General features: G+C 37.3%; 1 protein-coding gene across 1 annotated transcript; it reads left to right on the top strand.

Moving 5' to 3' along the window:
* Nucleotides 1-3,019: 3,019 nt before the first annotated feature.
* On the top strand, nucleotides 3,020-23,844 carry LOC131432012 (uncharacterized). The gene is made up of 5 exons (XM_058598030.1): nucleotides 3,020-3,211; nucleotides 3,290-3,671; nucleotides 3,732-4,067; nucleotides 23,381-23,514; nucleotides 23,580-23,844. The coding sequence occupies exons 1-5, from the start codon at nucleotides 3,081-3,083 to the stop codon at nucleotides 23,839-23,841; spliced, it is 1,245 nt and encodes a 414-aa protein (XP_058454013.1). The 5' UTR covers nucleotides 3,020-3,080; the 3' UTR covers nucleotides 23,842-23,844.
* The last annotated feature ends 143 nt before the right edge of the window (nucleotides 23,845-23,987 follow it).

Raw genomic sequence — 23,987 nt, 5'->3', positions numbered from 1 at the left:
AAGACTTAGATTCCACAACAACAAGCCATAGATTGTCAAAATCCGTCCATTTTTAACGGAGATATCGATATTATTGTGTAAACGACTTTTCGCTTTATTCCAGTTTTGAGCGCTGAATGACAAAGTAATGTTTGGGAGCAACGCGGAACACGATTTTTTATACAATTGTTTCTTAGTACCAAAAAGACTGTGTACAGCATCCTTTTTCATGACATTTTGCTTCGGACCGTTTTTAGCACGGTTCATTTTTGGCAACATAATCGTTAGAATATGAAATATGTAAACTAGATGATGGCAGCATTTTCAAGTTGAAAGTAATTCCATAATTATTTCGATTTAAACTACTTTCATGAATAAATGCTGGAAGAACACAACACCCATATACAATCAAGAATCAAGAATCAGTTCGTCGAGATCAGCAAATGCGTGTGTGATAAATAATTTTACTCAATTTTCTCGGAGATGATTCAACCGTTTTCTACAAACTTTTTTTCTATGAAAAGTCGTATGCTCCCAAACAAGATTCCTGAATTACGTTTGGATCCGACTTCTGGTTCCGGAACTACAGGATGATATGTGAAACGAAATTAAAATAGTGTTACTCATATTGCTCGTAGATGGCTAAACCGATATAAGAGTCTTAAGATCCTATAAAACATGTCGCTTCTTAGTCAGATTCAACTTCCGGTTTAGGTGATACAGGATGATTAGTACAAAATGTCCATTTCACATAAATTAGTCAGGTTTATCGGGTTTGTAGATTTGGATAGTCGATAATCAAATTAACTTATTTCAGTTTTAGCGGTATTCAGTTTTCGATTCGGAAGGTTCCCAAAAATTTAATTCGCACTACGATTTCTCAAATATGTCTACACTGATTTTCAAACAGTTTGAATCAAATGTAAACTATACATCTTCTGAGGTGGATTCAACTGACTTCGGCTGCACCGATTTTAGAATTCCGGTTCCAGTATCGAATCGTTTCTCAAAGCTCAATCGTTTTCTCAAAAAAGGCCAAATCGTATTTCAAACACAAAAATTCAAATGAAAGGATTTATGGTCCCATACAAAATTAATGAATTTTATACGATTCTGGAATTACAGGGTGATGAGCTTTTAAAATTCATACCGAGATAGAAGATGACAATCCAAAGGCTTCAAAGTTGGACTCAAAACTATTGCAAATTATTCGTCATATGAATTCATGGCCATACGAATCGTTTTCGGTTATGCTGGTTCCTGAATACCGGTAGTACCGTAAATTCTAAAGTGGAGCTAATTTCGACATCTCATGGAATAGTCAATCGATTATTACACGTTTAGATTCCAATTCGATCCTTGAAACGACGGTCATTAAAATAATGTCATGCGAACTAAAACACCGAAAAATATTCATGCACAAAACACATGCGTATGTTAAAAACAGGTATCGTCTCACTGCTAGGTGAATTAAGAACGTTTTTATTACCACCGGTTTCGGCCACGGTGAAAGTAACTGTTATTCGAAAACAACAGTTGTTTAGTCTTGGTGGCCAGTTACATATATTTTTCGAACGATTTCATTTTTACATTACGAGTTACTGAGGGGCAGTTAAATTTGTGATACAATTTTAATAGACGAGTGGCAGATCGTGTCGTCGGTATAACGATAGGTCATCTGAATCATGACATCGAAACGTTTCTCACTATTCAATCATATTGAAAACCAACACTAGGAGGGTAACCTGTCGTACTAATTCGAGATCGGATTGCATCACATTTTATCCGATATTGCCATCATTGACGCACTGTGCGAGCCACATCTTCATTTACCAGTTGCGGCAACTGTACAGAAGTGATTGTTTATGCTACAAACACTAAGAGCCATCAGCGGACCCCCTCACCCATATTCTGGTGTGTGTATTGTTTAATTGTATGCTTTCCGACCAGCACGTGTTGGTAATCGGTTTCTGGTTTCACTTCCTCGCTTGCTTTGATCGATGATTAGATGAGTATGACGCGCATTGTTGAGTGGCCACAGTTGTTGTTTTGTTTGACGCATGCGCATTACTCGGGTTTCAGTCTATTGCATGGGAAAAGCGAAACAGCTATAGTGACAAATCCACAGGCAGACTGCCTCCCATCGAGTTTACGTAGTAGCATGGACGGTGAAGTGCTTACGGCACTGAGCTCCCTAGCAAAGGTGGATTTTTCCAATTGCCACTCCACTCAACTCGGGACAAATGTCAAAACTGTGCGATTGGAAAAACCAATTGGCTATCGGGAGAATCTTTTCAACTTTTGATTGTGTGCGACGAGAAAAAAAATGTTGTCAAATGAGATTATCAGTTTCGTTGTTTATATTAAAAATCATTGATAACGGAGAATTGTACAGCGGGGTGGGTTTTCCCAATATCTTCCTTCACTTTACATTTCTTGAATGATAATCAGATGAAATATGTGAAACGGATCAAACTTTCTTGAGTAAATACTACCTTTCAAAAGCAGTATTTGGTATGAAGTAAAGAAACCGAACGGATGATGCTATTTAATAAACCTGTACTTTTGTGGGGGCACAACATATAATGACGTAAAACCTGGCATCGATAGATGCTGCAAAACAAAAGAATTAAGAGCCTAATAGATTTTTTCCTGCTGTTTTATTCTCTCTCGCTTCGGATCTATTCCGGTTTCGATCGTTTTGGGAAGATCATGAGTTGCAAATTTTGTAGCAACAATAAAACATGAACACGAAAACCTGCACGCGCAAGATGCTTTTACCGTTACTAGTTAGCATGAGTGTTTGTACTTTTTTTTTGCTCAAGTTCCGACAGTAATTATGGTTATTGTTTAAGCGGGTTGAGTATTCATGTAGAAGTCGTTTGCTCACATGTTGTTGGATGAACAGTTCTCATGTGCATTTCCCAAATCTTCCCCAAATAATTCGAAATAGCTCTGAGATCCCAAATCTGTTCAGAAGACCTTCAATCAACCGAAACCAATATTTTAGTATACAAATTTTTCCAGTGTTTCAAATCACACAACCTGTCACAGCAGGCGGTGCTCGAAGTAATCTGACAGCAACCAGAGAAAAGCACGCGATGATGGAGTCCCAAGCGAAGCGAATCAATCGTTCAAACAGCGACCATGCAGCACTGGTGAACCGTTCCTGTGGACGCAGAGAAACCGACAAGCTGCCCCCGGTGAAGGCCACCCAATCCGTTAGTAATCTGTAAGTTTCCCTCTAGTTGTTATCTAGTTCCGATCCGGACAAAAAAATCTGACATTTGATGGCATCTAATCCAATCAGTTCGAAACCCGTCGCCCCCAAGGCGCGCAGCAAATTCACCGTTAGTAGCAAACCAATTAAAAAGCAGCTCTTTTCGGAACTGAAAACAAAGCCCAAGCCTCCGGTCGGGCTGGTGACACCTGGACGAAAATTTTCAATGGAAAAATCTCTGACAATGATCGAGATGGGGTCGCCTTCCAAGCAGCTCGGTTCGGTTGCGGAGCAATCGGGAGGAATTTCCTGTTCGACGACGGCACTGGCTGGTAGTTGCAGTGACCGGTTCAACAGTAATACCAGCAAACTGGTCTACGAAACGGGATTCAAGCTGCTGTTGAAGTGCTGGCGGGACAAAAAACGAGAAATCGTTCGTTTGAATTCGCAGTTAAGTCATAAGGACAACAATGTAAGTTTTTCTCGTGGCTTTTTGAGTTTATGGTTGAAAAAAAAATCGGAACATTTCTAGTCCATCAAATGTCGAAATCAGCTGCACACCATTCAATCGCTGTATCAGAACGAGTGCAAGAATCACGAGGCAGCGAGAGCCGAAATACGCACACAGAGACAGAAGATGGAGATCCTGAAGGCGAGTCTGCTGGAAGAGAAAACTGCTCACCTGGCGAAAGTGTCCGCGTTGGAAGCGTCACTGAACGAACAGGAAAAACTGCAGTCACAATTGAGCTCGACGGAGGACGAACTAGCGAAGGCGATCGTCAGCTGGCATGGTTTTGAGAGCCAATGTAAACAGCAGGGTGATCGTTGCGTGACACTGGAGAGCGAGAAGAAGGAACTTTTGAAACAGGTAACTTTCAGTTTATTTATTCTAGTTAAAATTCAGAATTCAGCTTTAGAATACAGTTCTGAACTTGTGAATTGGATACTAAAAATGAGTTCAATTCCAGAATTCAAGAACTAAACTCATGAATTGATTTATTTATTTGGGTTCAAAAGTTGAATTTTGTAACTGAATTATGAGTCTGTCTTAGGTTGCGAACTTAGTTCTTGAATTAATTTCCTGGTCCAGAATTAAATAAATAAGTGATGACCAAGAGCACAGAATAAACAAATTTTCAAAATCGAACTTCTAACAGCTGAGATAAGGCCAGCCAAAGTAAGCGCTCCGACTTTTTATCAACAGACTTTAGTTGGAACTTTTTAAAATAGCTTTGAATAGAATATTCGGTTTTCCATCGTTTCAAATGGATTTCATTCCGAATTAATTTATCTTTCTAATGGTAAAAACCCTTCTTAATCCACCTAGTGGTGTGATAATGCCTTTCTCTTCTTTCATAACTGTCTCATGAAAATATGTTTCATACTTTTATTAAATAATTTTGGATACTAATTTTGTCACCAATTGATTCAGATTGATTCGAGTAGTTCACAAAAGCGTGCTTCAGTGTTTGTCACACAGTCAGCATCATTTTTCCAAACTAGTGCTTGAAATTTGCGTTGCCTATTTGTAATCAGTGATGCTAATCTAAAAAAAAGCCTTCTTAGTCCACTTAGTGTAATTTTCATATATCTTGAAAAATCACCATAGGGAGTACATGAAATTTTCGAAATCGAAAAAAAATTTTTGATGCCAAAAGGCTTAGAATTGCATGAAACGTCGAGATTTAGTGTCATCTCGAAAAAAAATTATTTTGAAAAAGTTGACTTTTTGGGACTTAAAAAAAAATGAAAATTTCCCAGTCCCAGAAAGTTGATTTTTTCAAAAAAATTTTTTTTTGAGATGACACTAAATTTCGATGTTTCATGCAGTTTTAAGAGTTTCGGCATCAAAAAAAATTTCGATTTTGGAAATTTCATGTACTCCCCCCTATGGTGCTTTTTCAAGATCGATAATTGTCAAACCTTTACCACCGGGCAGCACCCCTTACGCATGTCCGATTTAGCTCAAATTTTGCATGAAGGCTTTTTTCGAGGTGCTTAAACTTTTGAGCACTAGAGCTTAACGAAAATAGAGGTGATCCCAAAATTTTGGCACCCTTATATATATAAGAGCGGTAAAAATCAACGTGTTTTGTCGGTTACGTCACTTATGCCATCATATATCTGGAACCAAAAGTCACAGCCATTTGATCTTCGAACTTGATCAATGGCCCGACAGTAGCTTTCAAACGAGCCCAAGTTTGTTAAAATCGGTTCAGCCATCTCTGATAAAATTGAGCGCGTTCAAATATCTTCGAAAAGTGCACACACACACACATACACACACACACACACACACACACACACACACACACACAGACATTTTCCGATCTCGTCGAACTGAGTCGAATGGTAAATAACACTATGGGTCTCCGAGGCTCCGTTCGAAAGTCGGTTTTTCCAGCAATTCTATTACCTTTCTATAGAGAAAGGCAAAAAGGTAAAAATGGATGTAAGTTTGTATGTTTGTAACGCCATAACTCTGGAACTACTGAACGGATTCCCACCAAACTTGGCGCAGGAACATCTTGCGCTTCAGAATTGGTCATAAGAGTATCTTTATAGGGAAGGGAGTGTAGCAAGTGTCATTAACAAGGGGGAGTCATGAAAAAATTCATACAACTTAGCGAGAATCTATACGTTTTGAAGACCAAAGATGTAGATATAACTGTAAGTAATTGTGTAGTATGTGCCTCTGCATTTTCAAGCAGTGTTGGTGATTGCCGAAAATTCGACAGAAGCTGCTATATTGCTCTCTATATTGTATACAACATTTTCAATCCGGTAGAAGATGCTATAAGACTCGAGTCATTCAATGCATGAACAGCGAGAGAATTTTTCTACATTTCTTCGCTCCACTTTATACTCTGAGTATTTCACGGCCCTTGAAAAAAAAATACAGTCTGATAATGATCGTTGCTGTGTGGAATTTCCCAAGAGAGAATCGCAAGTTGACAATTATCGCAGAAAATCGAATCGATGATTCGACTTGATGATTCTCATACTAGGTTGCAATATTTCAAAACCCTTGTGTGGAGCATTCACAGATATTTTCATAGACACAACTTATACAAAGGTTATATGCACATAGTTAGAATAAGCGGCAATAGTAAAATGATTCTATCGCAATTATCCACTGCCCATACAGAATCGGATCGCAAAATGAGAATAAGCGACCGTATGTTGCTTCAGAGAGGATCCCCACAGCAGCGTGCTAACCTTTGATTCTCAGAAATGTCATCGAAAAAAATTCGCTCTCGCACTGGTGTCTATTCTATGTAAAATGAGCCATGCCGGGTTTTTGTTGTTGCGATGATATCCGTCTCTCTTTGATGGCACTGATTCAATCGTGTGAAGAGTTGCCAGTGAGCATTCTTTGATACGATAAAAGCCATCCTTGATAATAATTGTTTGTCTTTTTTTTATCTTTTGCAACAGGTGAATAGCATTCACCAAAGCATTCTTTGATAAGATAAAAGCCACACGGAACGACCGAAATTAGCTCTGCGCCTAATTCGTATTACTGTTTTTGAATTAGTTGATTTTAACAACAAAATTTCCAAAATAACTATAAAATTAGTTAAAATTGAGAATTAACTTTGCTGAAAAAACTCTTATTTTTAGAGAATGTGTTTAGTTGGTGAATATTCTGGACACAAACCAGCAATATTTCAATCCAACACGAAATTCTCATTGACAACTAATTTTGTTATTAAAATCAGAAAATTTGTTTCTATTTATCTATCACCATCATTACTGAAGGACAGCACAAAGAAAACAAAACTGAAATGGGTATTATTAACAAGTTTATTAGCCAAAAACTCATGAGAAGTGTCAAAGCAAAACAATCCATTAAAAAGCTAAAGAGGAGAATCTGATTGAAACTGCTTGGAAATTGTTTTGATGTTTTTCGCACGTGTTCGATATATCTTTATTTAAATTTCTAAACCGATATGTAAAAATGTCGTAAACAGTTAGAGGAAATCGTATTTATTCAGAATTTGTGCGCACTTGAAGCGATTGTGCCTAATAATGTTTTTACGCGGAACAGTGAAGTGAATTTCGAATGTTTCACTCTAATTGTGATGAAGTTTTTTTGTATCTTCAAACCTTCCGAGCTGCGCCGTCCGGTGTACTACTTGTACTCGGTTTTTGTTTTCCGAGTGCTAAAAGTTTTCAGTCTCTACCATAGCTTTACACTGTTACCATATGTTCACGCTGAATAAAATAGTCAAAAACCTGTTTTAATACAACATAGTGGTGTAATGATCCTTTTCTCACATCAATCATATTCTCATATATAATACTGTGGTATACTATTAAAAATATTTCTCTCCGATTCTTAAAATAAACCAAAGAGATTGTTTGTGCATTAACTAGTATAACCTACAGAATGAAACAGTTCTCTGACATCGATGAGATAAAACGAAGTGAGTTCCACTATTGTAGGTATTTCGGGCACTAGAACTCGAGAACGTATAGTCGAAGTTGGTTCGTATGGCCATCAACTAACATGATTTTAATTGCAACCGAAAATATGCTGATTTTCGGTAGGAGCATAGGATCATTCATTTGAACCTAAGATTAGGAATACCGGACTAAGTGTAAAAGTAAGTGAGATCCTTTTTTGAGTGTATGACTATTATCTGCCGTCGTTTTTCGAAAACCGGGAATACTTTCGAGACCAATTTAGAAAACTTTTTACTTTTACGTACACAATTTTTAACACACTTTTCCCTATCATTCCGGAACCGAAAGTCGGATCCGGATGAAATTTAGGAATTCCGTGTAGAACCATTCATAGACCTTTCATTTGAATCTAAGTTGGTCAACATCGATTAAGTCATTTTTACACACACACAAAGATAGATTGCTCAGCTCGACGAACTGAGTGAAATGGCATATGACACTTGGCCAATTTTTACTAGTCGATTTTCAAGTGATTGTATAAACTTTCTATATGAGAAAGGCAAAACAGTTCAGCGTTTCAATAAAATGATTATTTGTTGTTAGCTTCGTGACTCGTATTTTCAATATACGTCAAACTGGCTGAGATTGCTAGCATTTTTACGATTACAATTTATTTTCTTGCTATGGACCATCCTGTGAATTATTTGAACTTTTAGTTAAAATTTGACGGTCGGGCAGTTATTTTTTATCGAGTAGCTAAATTTATCTAAAACTGTGGCCCATTTCAAAGTTTGACGGATGGAAAATTATTTGGGTCTATTTTGCTCTGAAAATAAAGTAATAGCAAGTGGTGTAATAATTGCAATTCAGTGAAAGTAAGAACAACTTCGAGATAAACGTACTTCATTTAAAAAATATTTAAACTTTTTATTGGGGTATTTATTTTGAGTGAAAGTATAAAAAGAAATTACACAGAAGCAATTTTGATTAATGGTCTGAAATTAGAATGTTTTAGCAAGATATTTTTCAGTGTTTCCAGTCAAGTCGATTGAAAAATCATTTAATGTGCTGAGAATATCGTTCGAGTGTTTGAATTTGAGTGAATATGACAAATATTAGACACAAATCCAACTGCAATGACAGAAAATGACGTGGCCGTATTTAGATACAGAATGAATAACTCGATTCAAAATTTAATAGTCAGTCGATGTTGAACAATCGTTCGCACCACACGCGAATAATTCCATAGGGTTCGGAAAAAAATCCGCAGAGAAAATACGCTAGAAAGTATTTTCAAACTCAGTTTACAAGTTTCGCTATGGTCGCATTATTTTATCCACTCACCGCCTCGTGCGCTGTCGTCGCCGGCCACTAAACCACGCCCTCGTGCACGGTCCCTATAGAAAAGACAACCGCGTCTGAAATTTTTTCGGCAGTAGTGTGCCATCTAGTGGCTAGTAGTCATTATGGTGTTACCGTTTCGGTGACAGGGCGCCATATAGCTGCAGCTTGCAGAATCCAATTCAACCATTCATATTGGTTGAAAACAACATTTTATTTCTTTAATTCAACTAAAAAATTAGTTGAATGGAAATGAAATGTGCCTTAGCTAAGAAATGACAGCACGTTTAATTTGTGAATTCAACTAAAAAAAATAGTCATTTCAACAAATATTTTATTATTATTAAGGGAATGAGAATAAAAAATCTAAATTAGCAAAAGTAAGATTTTTTTAGTTGTCTCAAAAAATAACTAACTAAAATCAGCAAATCAACTAAATTTTTCGCGAAAATGCTGATTTCGGTCGTTCCGTGCATCCTTGCTTTAAGGGTGTAGCAAGAGTACTTAACATACAGGGGGGTCAATGACAAAATTAATCTAGTTTGAAGAAAATCGATACTTATTGAAGATCATGCATACTTTTTGAAAAAGTCAAATATGGTCTTACGAGTATTTTTGGGGGGTGAATATAATGAGTGCCTCTAGAAAAGGAAGGTTGGTTTTTGAGAATCAATTTTCATTTCCTATTTTTTTGTTAAACAAGGGAAGGACAAAATTTTCAAGGTCGTGCTAGGTAGTATTGCTATTGTTAATTCTGTTAGATCTGGTTCCATTTTGCCGGGAAATTTAGAAAAATAAGCGAAAATAATCTTTTTCTATCTATGAACGCGAGTTTATGTAAGTTTGTACATGTACCAAAGGTGGAAATCGATACTTTTTGATAAGTACAGATACTTTCTAAACTACTCAGCGGTGGTCATAAAGGAAATCATGGAGAAGAGCTGTAGTAAGTTCATTAAAAAAAGAAGTTCAATATAAATTTTATTCGACGAGAAACGATTCTTCTTGACAAATACTGATACTACTTCTATATCAAATGTGATTATTAGGTTTAAAGAGGAGGGAGTGTAGCAAACCCAACCACGGGAAGTGTAAGATAAAATTGATCGAATTTTATGGAAAATTATTGTGAGATCTGAGATAGGACACTAGCCGTGAGGAATCTGGACATGTGCGGAGTATTGGTCAATCGGGTAGCCGTGTAAATTTCTTTACATTCAGAGTATTTCGATAGGCAGAATAATTTCTGGCCTTGCCTTCACGAAACATTTCCGAGCAACGCCGAGTAATTCAGCTAGTAGTGAAATATTATCATCATACAAAAGCTATATTTCGGATAGCTAGCTCTTGATTGTGATTTTAGTTATCGACCCCGCGAACAATTGAAAATAACTTTTAGGACGCAGAAATCAAATAATATTGAACAGTGACAGCTCTGTTCTACCTATTTAAAACTCTAGTAGCAAAATATAATCACTGCGCCATACAATTTTGTATGGAAGGATGAAAAGGAAGTTCACAACTATCGTTGAAAATAAATGAAGAGCTTATTTGTTATTCAAAACTTTTCATACTTTAAACCAGGGCCGCTTGGGGGCCCTTCACAGCTCTTTTTCTCTCCGATCACTTTTCTCGTGGATGGCTGAACCGATTTCAAAAAAGTTTGATTCGCTTGGAAACTACTATTGATTCATTGAACAGGTTTTAAGTTCAACTGACAGACGCTTACAGTTCCAGTGATATAATGCTTTAAGTGACGTGAACGTAAATGGATGAAGTGATTTCAATAATTTTAGGCTCATTCGAAGCTCGGTTTATGCAGGACTAAGACAGGCAAAATTAGATAGAATTCGAATGTGAGTTGAATGTAACAATTTAGGCATTATTCTTTGTAGTTAATTTTAGCTTCATACCTGGAAGACGAAATCAAAGAACGGAACTAAAATTGAAGCGGATGCTTTACGAAATTCTCGGTTGATTTTTCAAATAGCCGTATGAGCAAATGACAGTTTCTCCTTCGGATATTAAGGATTTTACCATTTCTGTTGAAAGTTGAAGGTTTATACAAAATCAACCGAGTATCATTTCATATAAACAGTTGAGTAGAAAAGGGGAAAATCGCTTGGTCACGGCCATTTAAAAAATCAAACGTGAATTCTCAGAAGTTTTACTGATAAATCCATGAACACGATGAAGAAATTTGTAGGAGATCAAATTATTAATTCAATCGAAACTCTTTATCGGACGGTATAACGATACAGACGTTATAGTCGGACATTTTTCGGTGTTTTTAACGATATCAAACTAACTAGAGACTATCAGGGTAGAAAATGTGAAAATTAAAAAGCCAAATTTAAAACGAGACAAGGATTCTTTGAGTAAACAAAAGGCTTCTCGCAGCTAAACTTTTACCTTCTACTAGAGTAGTAGAACTTTGACATCTCGTTAATGCAAAGTTTGCTTCGTATTCGAGTCTCCGATATGCCAGAAAGTAAAGAAAAAGTTCGTTTACCATTTACTGTCCGAACCTTATCACATCCTTGAGTACTATGGGACTCTATAATTTTCACATTCATTGTCCTGTTTAAATCTTTTATAAACAATACAAACAATGCTAGCGAATCGATCAGTTTCAGGCAAATCTAGCAATTGTGAGGTTGAGTGAACTGGATTTCGTGTCACTCGAATCTGCTTTGATTAGTAACACATTTTCAATTCAATTAAAATTACTCCAAGTAGAATTGCCCTCCTTAACACCGTTGGATTGACTAAGGTCAAAATGTGTTGCAACTTTCTCCCATTATCCACTCTGAGACTACTTTACCCATTGCCATGATTACCTGCTGCAGAGAAACAAACAAACCAGCTTGCTAGGATCGATCTCCCGAAACATGTGAGCAGCGTGTTTGTTTGGGCTTCTGCTGTGCGGTCCACGCGGTTGACATCATTCTCGGCTGCCATTGGTCGATAATTGGTGGCGCGTTAGCAGCCGAAGGACGACGCATGCTTTGCTATCGCATACATTCACAGACGATACTAAAAAGCGAACCCACAAACACAAAATCAAATTTTCCTTCATTCATGTTTTCGTCCTTTTTATGTGTTGACTGTAGCGAGAGAAGATTTTTGCTTTACTATCGGTGTGGATGTTTTCTCGCGCCATTTCCACTTCCAGGAATTGGCTTCTGACTAACGTTATGCCATTTTCCATGTTGGTAAGACAAGTGACAGAGGCTTAAATCGCATCGGGATGGACCTTAGTCACCAGCAATGAGTCACCGATTGGCAGCAGAAATTTGAGCTTGGAATTCGGGTTACATACTGACGCTTACATGGCAAGGTAATTAAATATGAGATGTGGAATGTTGGTTATACGAATCGATACATGAGGCTGGGATTTCCTGATCGATACAATAAAACTTCAGGTATATGGAAGCGTTTTCTAAATTTTTCATTGAACATTTGACCGGGCTCTCCCATTCTGAGGATATTCATGGAGACGCACGCTATTATGTACGGTAGGATATTTTTTCAAAGGATCAGCTTTACCAAAACATATTGCATAATGTGTTGCTACTGTTACTAATTGTACCTAATATCACAACAGCGGTCTTTACAGTGCCACTTGAACAGGCGCGACCCATCGCTGGTAATCATCAACATGGCATTGTATGAAGAGTCATTGTTGAAAGTGGGGAGGTTGGCAAGCAATTAATTTCACTTACACGGGCTCCACGGGTGCGTTTGAAATATTATCCTTGCAATAACAAAATCATATCTACATGTGACAAACAATCTCCATCTCGGGAATGGAATTTTCACACAAATCACTTTGCAATCACGCAATTGATATTCATAATAGAATCCGGAAAGTTTTCATTTGAACCTGAGTTGACAAAAATCTGTGGCTCTAAAAATATCGAGTATTTATTTTTTCATTGCTTGCAAATATGATCCTCTAACATCGGAACTGGATGTCGAATCAGGCTAGAATCCAATAGACGCGCTCATTGAACGTAAATAAAAAATGAGTGACATTCCACTCAATTTCATAAAAGTGCATGTAGTAAAAAAAATGAGTTTCCGTTCATTTGCTCATTTTCACGGAACGACCGAAATTAGCTCTGCGCCTAATTCGTATTACTGTTTTTGAATTAGTTGATTTTAACAACAAAATTTCCAAAATAACTATAAAATTAGTTAAAATTGAGAATTAACTTTGCTGAAAAAACTCTTATTTTTAGAGAATGTGTTTAGTTGGCGAATATCCTGGACACCAACCAACAATATTTCAATCCAACACGAAATTCTCATTGACAACTAATTTTGTTATTAACATCAGAAAAATTGTTTCTATTTATCTATCACCATTATTACTGAAGGACAGCACAAAGAAAATAAAAACGAAATGGGTTTTATTAACAAGATTATTAGCCAAAAACTCATGAGAAGTGTTAAAGTAAAACATCTGTTAAAAAGCTAAAAATGACAGTCTTATTGCAACTGCCTGCAAATTGTTTAGATTTTTTTCGCATGTGTTACGATAACATATATCCATATCTAAATTTCTAAAACGATTTGTAAAAATGGCGCAAACTCTTAGTGGAAAGTGTATTTATTCAGAATTTGTGCGAATTTGGAGCGATTGTGCGTAATAATGTTTTTACGCGGAACAGTGAAGTGAGTTTCAAACTACTTGTATTCGGGTTTTGTTTTCCGAGTGCTCGAAGTTTTCAGTGAAAGAGTCGATTTCGCGAAGTCGAATGAAGAAAATAGCGATTTAGAAGAAAAATTTTCAAAAAGAAGTTTACGTTTCGTTTATGTCTTTTTCTCCAATACAATATCGTATTTATACCTGCCAATATAGAAAAGACAACCGCGACTGAAATTTTTTTCGGTTGTAGTGTGCCATCTAGTGGCTAGTAGACATTACGATGTTAACATTTTCTCGGTTACAGAGCGCCATATAGCTGCAAATTGCAGAAACCAATTCAACCATTCATATTGATTGAAAACAACGTATTATTTCTCTAGTTCAACTAAAAAATTAGTTGAATAGAAATGAAGTGTGCCTTAGCTGAGAAATGACAGCACGTTTAATTGGTGAATTCAACTAAAAAAATAGCCATTTCAACAAATATTTTATTATTATTAAGAGAATTAGAATTAAAAAATCTAAATTGGCAAAAGTAAGATTTTTTTAGTTGACTCAAAAAATAACTAACTAAAATCAGAAAATCAACTAATTTTTTCGCCAAAATGCTGATTTCGGTCTTTCCGTGTTTGAGTACAGGAAAAAAGCCGTCAAAATTTGTATAATTTACACTTAAAGTTGGGGAAAATTTTTTCGAAAAAAGAATTTTATTCGAAATTTGAGTTCTTTTCACTAAAAGTAAAAAATCGCTTTTCATTTATATTCAAATACATGAAATTCATAATTTCAACAAATAATTTGTTCAAAATTGAACGGTTTTCAAACACTTATGTCCGATTTCTCGATTGGCATAATCGAACCCACAAAATTTCCCTAATAAGTTTATATTGAAATTATCAATTGATTGATGATAGCTTTAAAATAAAAATCTAGAATCTGTAATGGGAAACGATATATTCTTGATTTCTTAAGTTCGATATGACAATATTCCAAGAATGAAAAAGTACCGAACAGCACAACATTATTTAATTATTTTCACTTAGAGGTTTGAAAATTCAAAATTTACTCTAATGTTAGTTTAAATGCGAGAGAACTAACGGCTTGCGAGAATTTCACACTGAGCACACGAAATTCATGAACTGTGGTAATTCTGGAGTTCTGAAACAAAGCTGATTTACGGAATTTATTTTAACTGTTTACGGATTTTATTTTAACTGTTGAACCTGTTCTTTGTAACTAAAATTGAATTCTGTAACTGTAACTTGAACCTTAAATTAAGTTCAGAACAAATGTGGGTCAGAATTCAGGTTCTAAACCGTCATCCGAGTGCGTAAAGGGCAAGCAAGTTTTTTCCATTGCTTCCAAAAGTTTGAGAATTCTAAATTTTGAAGGTCTTGATGATGATGACTATTGATCTTAAATTGCTGGTAATATTTCTGATGACATGGAGAAAGAATTATGTTGTTGCGTTTAGCAAAACTCGAGATATTCACGATTAAGTTGTACCCATTCTTCCACAGGGCGTATTTTTAAATAGTTCCCCATAGTAAAGTAAGAAGTATTTACGACGATTCTGTAAAAAAATGTATATACCAACGAATAATCAATTCTATTCACATATCGTTTTTATGTAGTCGATAATTGAATATATTATTGCAAAAATTAGAATTCCATAATCAAACAATTAGAGTGGATCGAACTTTCCCTATAAAACTTGATCGAGTGATTGTGTAGCTTTTCTATATGTGGAAAGCAGAAAGGAAAAAAATCTGCCTAAATCTTTTCCAATGTCTTTCTCCTATTACTCATACTACCAAAAAAATTACTGTAGAATTCGGTTAATTAAATAGGAACAGGAAAATATTTTCACCAGTAAACTAGCATAATCTACAAATTAAAACACCATGTAGCTCCGGAAACGGAAGTAAGTTCCGTAAGAAATTCTGCCTGATACCGTATGACTTATCATTTCAATCTAAGTTTGTAAAAATCCATTCTGCCAATTTGAAGAAAGTGAGTGTAATCCTTTTCAGGAACAGTTTTGATCCAAACTGGAAAGAACTCTTCTTGGCTTGAAATTGTGATTCCGAAATTGAAGGTCGGATCAGGAAATAAAAACTGAGCAATTTTGTCTAGAAGACGAAAATATAGAACCTAAGTTTATAAAAATTTTTTCGTCGTTCCAAAGTCGGTTTTCACATATGAGAAAGGCAATCCATTCGGGGAATTGTTTGCATTATGGAGTAAATATTCAATTTTTCAGATTTTGAGATGTATTTCCAACAATAAAACATGTTGGATATTGTTTCCAACCTTTCATATTTTATACTATTTTATATTATTTCTTATAATGATTATTTGGGACAGGTATAGCTTTTAACACAGGGCACTAGGGTTGAGTTGCATACATCGAATGTTTCTTGTGCTGAGTACCATGCGTTTCCATCGAAAAGGACTTCAATTGAGACGAATGGCTTCTTGTTGGATTATACAATCAAATGGACGTCAATGGTTTTTAAAAATATGCAAATTCTGTGGTCTCACACTTAAATTGGATTACCGATCTCAGCTGTTCAAACCTCGGTTGGTGGTTGTTTTCAGTAAAAATAACATTTCATCACAGCGGTATCTTAAGGAACTGCTGTCAATATATGTTTTTTTGTGCTGATATATCAGTAGAATGAAAATGTTCGGTAGTTCAGCTGTTCTAGACTCGTCGAAAGATGAAAAAATTACCGAATGCAGTTTAGTTCATCCAATAAATATTTATTCATTATTATAAATCCGGAAAAATTCCTAAGCGTTAGCACAACTTTGAGACAGATTAAATGATCAATGGAGAAGTATGCACACTAGAGTTGGTGTGGTTTTGGGTACAAATACGGGGTACATAAAAAAGATCCGGATTCGGGTTGGGTCACGAGTGTCGATTTTTTTTTCATTTTCAACGGGTACGGGATAAGGAATTGGGTCGGGCTTCGGTTTTTTTCTCGGGTTTCGGGATTTTTTTCGTGTTCGGGTCGGGTACAGGTTTGAAAAAATGCTTACCCGACCATCTCTAATGCACAACAGTGGTACCATGGGTGACGTCTGATAAGAAGAGACCAAACTTGATAGATATTGTTCATTCATTTTTCCTTAAACATTCCGTGTCGACGAATCTTTAGCAGTTCGATTCGAATTGTTAAAGCTAAATGGAATATCTACACGAGGAGTCGCATGTTTAAATCTTACTTGACGAATCGTTTTGTTCGGATTGAAATTGGATCTTCAACATCGGAGACTTTCTCGAATCTTTCAGGAGTCGTCCTTGGCACGTTACTCTTCTCTATCTTCATGATTGATGTATCAACGCTGTTACTGCCGAAATGCCGTTTACGTTATGATCAAAAAAGAATAGGAGTTTTATTAAAAAACGCAAAATTTCGATTTTTAATACATTTCTTTATTATCGCCTTCAAAGTACTCTCCTCCTGCGGCAATACATGCATGCCAACGCTTGATCCAATTTTCCATACAAGTTTTAGAGGCCGCCGAAGGTATGGCCTTCAGTTCACGCAGCGAATTCTCTTTTATGGTCTCTATGGTCTCAAAACGCATTCCCCGCAATGGCAATTTGAGTCTGGGGAAGAGGAAAAAATGGCACTAGCCAAGAAGCGACGCGTTTCAAACCCAAAACATCAGTTAAAATGTGTTCGGCTGATCCATAAGAGATGCCCAATAGCACAGCAATCTCTCTAATCGGTACAGAACGATTTTGCAACACGATTTGCTTCGCCGATTCAATGTTTTCTCCAATAACAGATGTTGTTGGGCGGACAGGGATCTCATCGTGATCCAAGCTTGTACGACCACCTTTGAAGCGTTTATACCACTCGTATGCCTGTGTTTTTCCTAGACACGATTCACCAAAGGCCTTTTCTAACATTTTCAACGTTTCGGATCACTTAAATCCATTTACAACACAAAATTTGATGCACGCACGTTGTTCTAAATTTTCGTCCATAAAAATCGTCACACGAAAATTTTTCAACTTCTTTGTATAGACCAAACAAAAACTAATCGTACGATATGCGTCAAAATTTGACAGAATGTGTATAAAAGTGTTGCAAACGTTGAGAGAATAAAAGTTTACCGATTGGACAAGCGCGGAAATTTTAAAATGAAAATTCCGGTTCTTTTTTGATCATAAGGTATTCTATGCTGACGACACGAAACTTTTCAAAATTATTAAAAGTCTGTTAAATTGTCTGGAGTTGCAAAAAATGCTTGATACATTTCAAATGTGGACCAAAAATTGTTTGGAACTGAGTATCGAATTATCTTTTTTCATCGAAAAAGTGCACCAATAGTATTCGATTAAAAAAATTCAGGACACTCGCTAACGCGAACAGAGTATGTAAAAGATCTCGGTGTGATTCTTGACCGCGAAATAACCTTCAATCTTCACTACCAAAATATTATTTGCAAAACAAACCGGCAATTGGTAATCCCTGGACTTTTGATGATGAGCTACAGGGCGCGTACCCCCGCTTGGTGGATGGGGGTGGGAGTCAATTTACACTTCGCGTATTGACAAAGTCGGACCATACCGAGATCGATCGTTCGCTTATAGATGCAAAAGATGAAAATTATTATGTTGTCTGGATCGATCTCGGAATCAGGAATCAGAACAAATTGGTTCAAATGGCACGTTCCCCTTGATATTTGGAGATTTGTGCCTTGCCATCAATTTGTTTTTAGCATCATTTTCCCGATATATAAGAGGGAAGGATTGAAAGGAAATGGTAAGGGTTGGACTAGGAGGATGGGAAAAATTGAAGACACAAAAACACATAAAAGCAGAAGTAAATTCTGCACCCCTAAGGGATGCTGAACAATCTGCTGAGGATCACATTTAGTGGAAGCAGAAGGAAATTCTGAACCTCTACGAGGTCCCGAACAGTCTGCTGTTAATAAAACCTCCAACCCCCGAGAGGATTTAGAGATCTTACAAAAGCGACACCATTCTGCACTCTCGGAAGAATGCAGAACGACTCGCAGTATGTACGAGCAGAAGTAAACTCGGTACCCCCCAAAGGATGCCAAACAATCTGCTAAACCCTATTTAAGGTGAATACAGAAGGGATTCATTCACTCCAGGAAGAACGATGAACCCTTCTGACTATAGCTCCTTACCACATTGGGTGAGAAACGAGAGAATATCCTTCAATTTTAGCTCCGCATACACAGGCTCAACCATGTATGGAGAACCAAAAACCCGGATACGTAGCTGCGTCACTGCGGGACAGTTACATATCAGATGATATGAAGTAATCGCATTTACACAAATCACACGAATAATACTCAGCACGTTGAATAGTAGCCATGTGATAATTGAGTTTGCAATGTCCAGTCAGAGCTCCGACCAAAATACTTCAATGATACTTGGAGAAATGCAGTAGACACTTTGACATTTTCAGATTCAAATCTGGTAGAAATGCTTTTGTCTGAGCGCAAGTTTGCAAGCTGCGCCAGTAGCTGGCATGTTTGGATGCAGCCCAAGAACGTATCTTGTGCTTTATCCAACTAGTTGAAAGTGGTAAAGCTGGTTCAGGACCAACGAAATCATTCGTTGCACCAGCTCTAGCCAACTCATCAGCCCATTCATTTCCAGTAATACCAGAATGGCCGGGTACCCATAAGAAGTAAACAGCATTTGAAATGCTGAGGTCTTCAATTTGAGTTCGACATGCGATCACTAGATTCGACCGTGAGTCATTCGAACTGAGTGCTTTTAAGGCTGCCTGACTTTCGGAACAAAAATAAATACGTTTACCACAGATCCTCTGCTGAAGTGCCGATTGTACTCCACACAGAATTGCGTAGATTTCTGCTTGGAACACAGTACAGTATCTACCAAGTGAATGAGACTGCTCCAGCCTGATTTCACGACAGTAGACACCAGCACCAGCACGACCATTCAACAGAGAACCGTCCGTAAAACAAACTATGTGTTCATCAAGTTGTCGTTCCAGACAACCAGACAACCATTCCTAATGAAGAGGATAGCTCACATTGAATGTTTTTAAAGGAAAACTGCATGTGAGAGTTAGGTCACTAGGAGCGAGTAAATACTCATCCCATGGAACCATTTGAGACCACAAGCGAGTGTGGCTAGTAGCATAATCTAGTGGGTTACTGTTCCAAAGCCTATAACCTTAAGACGGTATGCACAAGATAATGCTTCTTGTTTTAGGAACACATGTAGTGGTTTAATGCACAGTAGCGCCTCTAGAGCAGCAGTAGGAGTTGTCGTGAATGCTCCTGTCATCGCCATTAGGACCATCCTTTGGAGATGATTTAGCTTTGACTGAACTGTCGCGACTTCTCCTTTCTGCCACCATACAAGACATCCATATGCTAAAATTGGTCTAACAATAGTTGTGTAGATCCAATGAATATATCTGGGTTTGAGTCCCCATGATTTTCCAAAAGCTCGTCTGCATTGGCCGAAAGCCATGCAAGCTCTTTCAATCCTGAAGTCAATGTGAGCAGACCAATTCAGTTTTGAGTCAAGAATAACCCCGACGTATTTAACTTGATCGACCACAGTGACCTCTGAACCGAAGAACTGTAACGGACGAGATCCTGTGATTATCCTACGATGAGTGAAAAGCACCATTGATGTTTTGCCCGGATTTACAGACAATCCAACCTGACAACACCATTGTTCAACAGATCGCAGGGCTTGCTGGATTAAATCGAAGAGAGTGTTAATGCTTATACCGGTCATCAATATATGATAATCGTCGGCAAAACCATAAGTCGGAAATCCAAGGTTATTAAGTTTCCTTAACAAACCATCAGCGACTAGGTTCCATAAAAGTGGGGATAGTACACCACCTTGAGGAAAAACCCAAGATATTCCGTCCACGACTGCAATGTTTAACCTCCTGCAGCCATTCAGCCATCGGCACGGAAATACAGCTTGACTTAGGAGTTCCTATTTTTGTGGCCTTTTACGACATGGAACAGGAAACCAGTGGATCAATTCTTGGTAAAAAATAATTCCGCCGGATACCACACGGCTTACCTGTTTGGTGGACTTATACCACCGGTACAGGTGGACCGTAGCGTTATTCTTAGCCAGTTGGGAAACCGCTACCGACACTACACGGCTATCTAGGCTGCTCAGAGAGGGAAGTTAACATCTGGATCGATCTCGGAGTGGACAGGACTAATAATGTTTGAAATTGACAATAGGTCATTAGGTGGTTTCGAGCATTCTTATGCCTGAAATTGGTCACCAATTTGAGTTATTTTGATCCAGTTGGGATGAATATTAATATATCATATTAGTCCAGAACTTGGTGAATTTAATCAGGAATAGGAGTAAATTGATATCTTATTAACCGTTTAGGAACTTTCAAACCTTTCCGATCCGGTTCGGTATTGGTACTAATGTTTACAATTTGCAATGACGGCGAAACTGATTGATCAGGTGTGAATTCACTCTCAAATCGGGAAAGGTTTGAATGTACTTAGATTTCTCCAACTTGGACACAGATGTCACCTTCTAGCTAGGAGTGTGAGATGTGTGTTTCTGGAAGAGAACGGTTCACGTGGACCATTTCATCCAATCACACCTAGTATTTCTTCACGAAATACATGTAGTTCTTGTTTCCTTGATGCGTGCTGAACACTAGAAGGCCCAAAACTTACTTTAGACCTAAATTGCTCAAAAGCAGTCAAAATGATTGAAAGAAAGAAAGTAAAAAAAACTGTGACAGAATAACTAAAAGCTATTGCAGTGTGCTTTAGTGCATATACCGTTAAATAAAGAATAAAAACAAAGCACAGAACTTTAAGCAATCCTTCATTGTGTACATATAGTGTCTTTGATGGGCAATCTAGTGTTAAATGCGCATCCTTACATTATATAACTTAACAAACTTACTAACACATGACTTTATTTTATTTTAATCACGAGAAACTATCGAATTAAAAGATTATAGACAAAAACGATATGGAGCGGAACAATCCTAGAATGCCACAGGAATACCAAAATGAAATTGAAAATAAACCCAGAGCCCCAGTAAAACGACGGAAAAAAGGTATTTTCATGTAATAACTCATTTGATGATATATTAACTTTTGGTAAGTCACAAGATTTCTATTTATATTATTACTTTTATTATTATCATTATTATTATTGTTGAGATTTTCACTATTATTATTATTTTTTATTGATATTATTATTGTTATTGTAATTATTATTATTTTTTTATTCTTGACAAATTATCAGCTTGAGATATTAACAGGTTTATCCGGCATAGTCAAAAAAGCGATGCAATAGGGAAAAGGAAATGTAACGTAACTTCGACAAAGATAGAAACAATCAGAACAGATTAGAATGGATAGTGTTAGTAGACCAAACATATCTACATCTATTTAGGAACTTTAAAGTAATAATCGTTTATACCGCTTCAGACATAAAAGACTATATAGGAAAGCAGGGCCAAGACCGAAGCGGATACAAAGCGAAATTTTCCAAAGTCTCATCGACGAGGACATTTAAGACACAGAAGCAGTTGATAGGATGACAAAATACCAATACGATACAGACGCACGACTCAATGATTGACTGGTTACAGGGTGAAGCACACACTTCCTGCCCAAGTGACAAACTCTCTGGTGAACTTGCAATAGAAGATATTCGTATCTTTCGTTGCAAATTGATAACCGTAAAGGAATCTGTCGCTTGGGTTACATGTTGGAGGGTTTCCTCCTTCGTTACTAGTGTGTTTTTTTTTATATCGTTTATTTATACCCGGCTTTAACCTAGTTGCGATTACTACTAGTGTTCATTTGGGCACCATAGCCTAGTTCGTCCGGTATGGAAGTGCGGATGGTTGTAGCCAGCCCCCTCGGCTAGAGTAGCCCATAAAGGGAAAAAAAAGAATACCTTAGTAATACCAGTCTGAGAATATGTGGGATATGAGAAAAGCATCATCACACAACTGAAACAGGTTTTCCAATACTATACTGACACGTTCCATATCGTATGTATAACAAACAAAAAAGTCGTTCACGTGTCACACTTTTATCTGTTTGTGGAACCCATAATTAGTGCGTTTACCTACAACATTGTTGATTCCTGACAGCTGAAATAATAAAGGGTTTGTTACACGAAAGAATCAATTATCACCGTGAATTCCCAAAACTATTTATTATTAACGAAAAAACTTTCAGTACTTAATTGCATTACACGAGCCGTGCCGTACGTCAAGCAGAGATCATAAATCGAATGGTTTAGTGGTTTTGTCCTTGACACTTGTGTTCCGGAGAAATGCATTCCACTTTTCGGAACCGATTTTCTCGGAATGCAAAAACTCCACGTTCCATGAAAGGCTATCCTCTCCAACGGGATCAGAAGCAGCACCAGCAACAGCAACAGCAGCAGCGAGTATCGATTTTTCTCGAAACTCGCCTGGCATTGAACTTGACCGGTTGATGGGAAAATTCGTTCGTTGAGTTTTGCAGCCGTACAACACTTACTTCGTGTTCTCTCGCGTATTCTTTGTCCGCTTCCGGTTCACTTCCGCCGGCATCGGATATGCATGTTGTGAGAAACGAACGAGTTGGAATAATTTATTCATGCCACTGTATGTGCTGTAAAAGACAATTAGATCGATCTGATTATATCGAGTGGTACGCCTACACTCGTTTGGATCCTAACAATGAGTCATTTGTAGTAGCGAAATTTCATTCAATGGATAATTTATCATTTTCAGATTGACAACCTTGAAGACAATTTCAAAAACTTCGAGCGGGACTACGAAAAATCTTTGGCCGAACAGGTGACTGGGAATCAAATTTACGAGGCCCGGCTTCGAAGCTACCAGCAAAAATTGGAAGAATTGAGCAGGTTTTTATCTCTTTGAAAAAAATGTTGCTTAACAATTCCACTAACGATTACGTTCCCCAAAACAGCCAAGTGAGTGTGTACGAAGCGGACTGTCAGCTGTTGAAGGATTGGAACGTACGACTGGCCAGTGAACTTGCTCAGATCAAGGGAAGTTACCATTCGACGTACGCTTTTCGAGTGCGCCGGTTTTTCGCCAACCTACCGAGGAAGCCCGGATTCTATGTGCAGTATTTACTCTACCTGCTGGTGCAAGGGACGCCCTTACCTAAAAGATCGTCGTCGTTGTCGCCGAAAGTACCGTCCTACGGGAATGCCGCACGTTTTTGAACTGTTTGAATTTGTTTTATTTTACGTTTTTTTTATTTCGTACAACTGATCTTTCTAGTGCTGTAGTAATCAAGTAAATAGAGCTTTAATTTTTTCAATCGAAAATAAGGATTGTGATATCCGTACGAAAGATTGAAACAATCGAA

The sequence above is a fragment of the Malaya genurostris genome, chromosome 2, assembly GCF_030247185.1.
Source record: "Malaya genurostris strain Urasoe2022 chromosome 2, Malgen_1.1, whole genome shotgun sequence".
NCBI lineage: Eukaryota > Metazoa > Arthropoda > Insecta > Diptera > Culicidae > Malaya > Malaya genurostris.
This window is presented reverse-complemented; position numbering and strand designations above follow the sequence as displayed.